General features: G+C 39.7%; 1 protein-coding gene across 1 annotated transcript in view; it reads right to left on the bottom strand.

Moving 5' to 3' along the window:
- The window catches only part of LOC107667397 (UDP-glucuronosyltransferase 2A1-like), a 5,105-nt gene extending 2,602 nt beyond the window's left edge, over nt 1–2,503 (bottom strand). Inside the window, exons 1-4 of the mRNA XM_016459073.1 lie at nt 1,752–2,503; nt 1,168–1,316; nt 365–496; nt 99–186 (exon numbers count right to left, since the gene is read on the bottom strand). Of these exons, the coding sequence (XP_016314559.1) occupies nt 99–186; nt 365–496; nt 1,168–1,316; nt 1,752–2,460 (1,078 nt within the window). The 5' untranslated portion in view covers nt 2,461–2,503. The remainder of the gene's footprint in view (nt 1–98; nt 187–364; nt 497–1,167; nt 1,317–1,751) is intronic.
- Nucleotides 2,504–5,591: the final 3,088 nt, after the last annotated feature.

The following is a 5,591-nucleotide window of genomic DNA, read 5'->3' on the forward strand; positions in this document are numbered from 1 at the left end:
TACTTTTTTAATAATCGTTTTATGTATTAAAAAAAAAAAAAAAAATACGTTTAAAAAATTTTTTTAAGTAGTATCAAGTCACAAATTATAACACAAACCCAATAAATCATTCTGAGGGATCCACTTATAGATTCTGGTGTTTGCACCAAGAGTATCTGGCTTCTCTCCACCGTATCGCCATAAAACCTGCAACACATTTATACAACCACACTCTCAACTGATCAGCAGGAAATAGCAAAGAAATTACATTGAGATTTGAATTGTGACAAAGCTAAATTACTTTCCCTCATTCCAATCACATCAAGAAGCAGTGCTTATGCAGTCATGATATATGGGTGAAAAGACTGTAACAATGGCCAGTTACCTTCTGTGGAATCTGTGCCAGTCCGGAGGCGATCATATTGCTCGTTTCTTTAGGCATTTTGTCTATCATAGACCCCAGACTGAAGACCACAATCCCATCATCCCCTGAGCTCTGTACAAACTCCTCCATGTCCTACACAATAAAGACATCATGAACTTAAGGTCTGAAAAGTGACTACATAATATATTTCTGCAAAATTTAAAATACTGTATATTCTGCCACAGGTACAATTCACTGCAGATTTCAGGTGAAATAACGGCGCTACTAATATTACTAAAAGCAGTTGATACAAGTACTAAGGCACTCCCCCACTGCTGAATCTTCAGTGATATGGCAAAAGAAATTATATTTAACAGGTCTGAATGTGAGGTTGCTGTCTTGAATGTGATACAGTTAAAATATATATATATATATATAAATAAAACAATGTAGCGCTAAATAATCGCAGGAAAGTTCTTTCTATTGAGATTCCCACATACAAAGTGATCGGTACAATCCAATTCAAGAACAAATGATTCTTGAGTCAATTCTTTTTACTGAATCAAAAGCATACAGCACGAACAGTGTAGTTTGATTCCCGAACAATTTACTCTTATAAGCCAGTTGTTTTAATAAATTGGCTCAGAAATGCTGAAATACTGAGTTAACTGAACGGAATCCATTCAGACCGGTCACTGATCATCTAACTCACTGCAGTGAAATAATGATAACTCCTTATGGATCTGTAGGTGTGTTTTATGAAATTCAGATCTCCTTTTTTCTTATTAACAGCAAATGAGGTAGAATGTTAACCATGGATGCACCTTGGGTAACGGTTTGGCTGGGGTGCAGTGAAGTCCTCCAACGTATTTGAAGTTGGGCAGGAATGGCCGTGGAAACTCAAAATCCCAGTAGTTTCTGATTAACCAGAAATCAGCTTTACCCATCATCTCACAATAGGAAGTGGGCCGTCCTGGAAAGAGGAGTTCTTTAGACATGCTTAAATATATCTTGCATCTGCAGCACATAAGAAATACAGATGCAAATGCCACGTGAGTGAAGTACGACATCATGACTAAACTAATTGGCTGATGGGACAAGCCCTAAACCCTTCATTTGATGACTATTAGCATGACTATACAAGTGTGTCCCTTATGTTCTGTACATGCAAGATGTGATGATGGCAAATGTCAGTGTGCACTGATCATTTCCCTTTCGCAGTGTTTGAAGGAATGTTCTGGGTTTAATCAAAGATAAGCTCTATCAACTGTATTTGTGGCATGTTGATTATCCTTGAAAATAATTGCAATTGGTTCCCCAGATATATAAAATAATAATAATAAGTGTGTTTAACAGCAACAATGGACAATGGTCAATTAACTCTCTCCAGAACCTTCCTTTAACTCACCAAAATATTCAGTGTAATAGTTGTCAAATTTTTTCCAAGCAATAATGCAAAAAGCATCTTGAGAAAGGTAGAAGAGCATATTGATGATTCGTTCTGTAAAGCTCATCTTGTCAGTGAGTTTACTCATAGATCCAGGAACAAAAGATGGTGGAGCTGGTATCTGGCCACACATCCGCTCTACAGCATGAGCTATGGAGAATCGGAATGTGAAAACCAAGGGAACGTTCAGCTCTACAGCCACAATATCGCTGCACGGGTAGATCGGATCTGACAGAACAACATCAAACTTTCCATTCCGCAATTTGTCCATCAACTCTGGTGATTTCAGAATGCCGTCACAGTATGATATAGACATATCCTGATGTTTGGAAGCAAGATTGTAGAATTTCATTTGAATCTGCAGTAAGTTTAACTGATCCATCTCATACACTGAGAAATTAAGAAGTTCATCAAGGAAGTCTTGCATGTCCTGTGCAGATGTGGACACACTGAAGTGCTGGAAGGAGAAGCGATCTGATTCTTTGGCTTTCATGAAGAGAGCTGCATCTGGCACCAGCACTGTTACATTGTGTCCCCTGTCAATCAATGTTTCCAACACAATCTTCAGATTGATCCAGTGACTGCCCTCAGTATACCATACTAAAACATTCCCACACTCTGCAGGGCAAAACACAGTGAGCAGAGAAAGAAACCAGACTACGAATCTCATGACTGCCAGATAGACTGAGAGATCCTCTTTGTCCAGCCTCAACATTTACTGCCTGGTATAATTATTAACCTAGTATATAGATTTTAACAAGTCGTGGTACTCATAAATCAATAAAGCATTAAAAGTAGAGGTCAAAGAAAAAGGTAAAGCAGGTTCATACACATAACTTTTAATATTTGTTAGAAAAACACACACTCTTTATCACGTTATCTAAAGTCGTATGCATCATATTTATACATTTGCCCCACCCTATGTATCTCATTCACAGTGACACAGAAAACTTTAAGTTCTCATTACAGTTTCTGCAAATTCATGATTTTGCACGACAATGATACATGCAAAGTTCAATGAAGTTTATGCAACATTTTCTCCTTATATGGCATTACGCATCCACCGACTTTGAACGGAAGAAAACCAAAGTCCGCTTAGTGAATGTAAGTGAATTTGAGCTTGTTTTTTCAGCAAGTCGCCTATAGGCAGTCGCAGATGGCTGTTTTTGGGCTTATTTCCAGAGTACAGTTGCATATTTGGGCCTATTAGTGGTTGGCACCCATACTAAATGTATGACCATTTTGTGATGTTTTTATTAGCTGTTTGGACTCTCATTCTGACGGCACCCATTCACTGCAGTGGATCCATTGGTGAGCAAGTGATGTAATGCTGAATTACTTTTTAAAAATGACTTCAAATCTGTTCAGATGAAGAAACAAACACATCTACTGCTACATTTGGGATGGCCTGAGAGTTAATACGTTAAACAAGTTTTCATTTTTGGGTGAACTATTCCTTTAATTTGAAATCGCTTCCTAAATGCGACATTGCAATAAGAGACAGAAATACCATTGGGAATCATTCAGATAATTGTCACATTCCCTACTGTTAGCAAGCTGATTTAACCTAGCACCCAGCTTTCAAAGGAAATAAACAGATTGACTGACTATAAATTGTTACTAGGTATCTGGGAATGGGATTGAGTTTATGACTACCTGTAAGGTTTACTATTGCTTTTTGGCTTTTCTTGAATTAAAGTTTCAAAGCATATGTCTCATGAATTTCATATCTTGTGCTGGTTTATTTTACAGAAAAAGGGGAAGACTATTAAAAAGACAGATGCACCTTGGGTAATGGCTTGGTTGGGGTGCAGTGAAGTCCTCCAACGTATTTGAAGTTGGGCAGGAATGGCTCTGGAAACTCAAAATCCCAGTAGGTTCTGATTAACCAGATATCAGCTTTACCCATCATCTCACAAAATGAAGTGGGCCACCCTAGAATGAAAGATCAAAAAAATTGCAATTTTTAGGTGTAGCTGGTAGAATTTGATATGAATTTGCAGTAAGTTTAACTGTTCCATCTCATACATTGAGAAATGTAAAAATATCATATATCCTGTGCAGATCTGGACACATTGAAGGGCTCATAGGAGAAGCGATCCGATTCGTTGGCTTTCATGAAGAGAGCGCCATCCGGAACCAGCACTGTTACATTGTGTCCCCTGTCAATCAACGTTTCCAACACAATCTTCAGATTGATCCAGTGACTGCCCTCAGTAAACCAAACTAAAACATTCCCACATTCTCCAGGGCTGAACACAGTGAGCAGAGAAAGAAACCAGACTATGAGTCTCATGACTGCCAGTGATAGAGTGTGTGATCACTCAGTATAGGAGCTATGTAAATATTCATGTGTGATGTCATGTGACTGTGGCAAAATGTGGGAGTGTCATTAATTATTTGAGAGTTAAAACACCTGTTGTGAGTGGGGGTTGTCAGGGAAAGAAGGGGGTGAGTGTGGGAGCACACATTTTTTTGTTGACCGTATATTCATTCAAACCTTTGCATTGATTCATAAAAACTTCCGATCCTTCAAGAAATGCCTCAACGTTTGTCAAGTATTCGATGGATAAAAATAGATCTCAAGACGCAAACTTAAAGGATGATTGACGTGTTACAAGTTATTCCCTCACTCAGCTCCTGCAGCTTTAGTTAGTTTTTAGGCTGCTACAATTTAGTCAACAAAAAAATTTTGTTTGAGGATGAATGAGTCGATTTGGGAATATGCAAGGAGGCCCGCACGCTTCGACGACTGGAAGCAAGAGCAGATTTGACGGAGTATGGACCTACTCTCGCTCGTTCTAATGAGAAGGATTATTGCACGATTGGTTTCAGAACAACAGGATCGATGATTTTGGATATGTTTGCTGACATCCAACCGGTAGGACATTGGTTGTAATTTCTTTGCTTGTGTTTGCGGATGATTTGCAATGGCTTGGCGGTTTCTGTTTGTTTGCTGTTGACGTAGCGCTGTTGGTGTTTTTGAGCTGTCGTTTGGGCTTTTTGTGAATCTGTTGAGGAGCATCTTTGACGATGTGCTTTGTCACGAAAGGTGTTTGCCTGTTTTGGTTTGAGCTCGCGTGTTTTGGGTAGCGCTTGTGTGTTTTGAATTTAGATGCGCTGAGATGCGCATGCTGTTCTCATGAGTAAACTTGAACCTGAACAGGACAAATGTAAAAGAATAATTCAGCTTACCGCATCATCACCTGGATGATGTGACTGCAGCCACAGGACAACGGCGCCAGTGCGCTCACCACACACCAGCTACAGGTGGAGAGGAGAGAGAGTCATAGAGCCAATCAAGTGGATGGGGATTATTAGGAGGCCACACTCTAAAAAATGCTGGGTTGTTTCAACCCAATGCTCATCCGAAAGACGGTGCTTTTTGACAATATAGTGTCCCCGTCACTATACTGGAGCATTAGGACCCACACAGACTACAGGTTGAGCACCCCCTGCAGGCCTCACTAACACCTCTTCCAACAGCAACCTAGTTTTCCCAGGAGGTCTCCCATCCAGGTACTGACCAGGCTCAACCCTGTTTAGCTTCAGTGGGCAACCAGTCTTGGGCTGCAGGGTGATATGGCTCATATGGAAACATCAAAGGTGAAGATCTCAGAGCTTTACAAGATTATAGTTTGTTCCTAAGAAGCTGTTGTAACTCCATGGAAAATATTCAGTATTTGCGTGAGATGGATACACCCTCCAATATGTTGACTGTAGTGAAAAAATTACCACACAAATTAAGGGACAAATGGAGATCGGAGGTCTGTGAACTGCAGGAAGCTGTAAGTCAAAGAG

Source organism: Sinocyclocheilus anshuiensis, unplaced genomic scaffold, assembly GCF_001515605.1.
Source record: "Sinocyclocheilus anshuiensis isolate Anshui unplaced genomic scaffold, SAMN03320099.WGS_v1.1 scaffold373, whole genome shotgun sequence".
NCBI classification, from domain to species: domain Eukaryota; kingdom Metazoa; phylum Chordata; class Actinopteri; order Cypriniformes; family Cyprinidae; genus Sinocyclocheilus; species Sinocyclocheilus anshuiensis.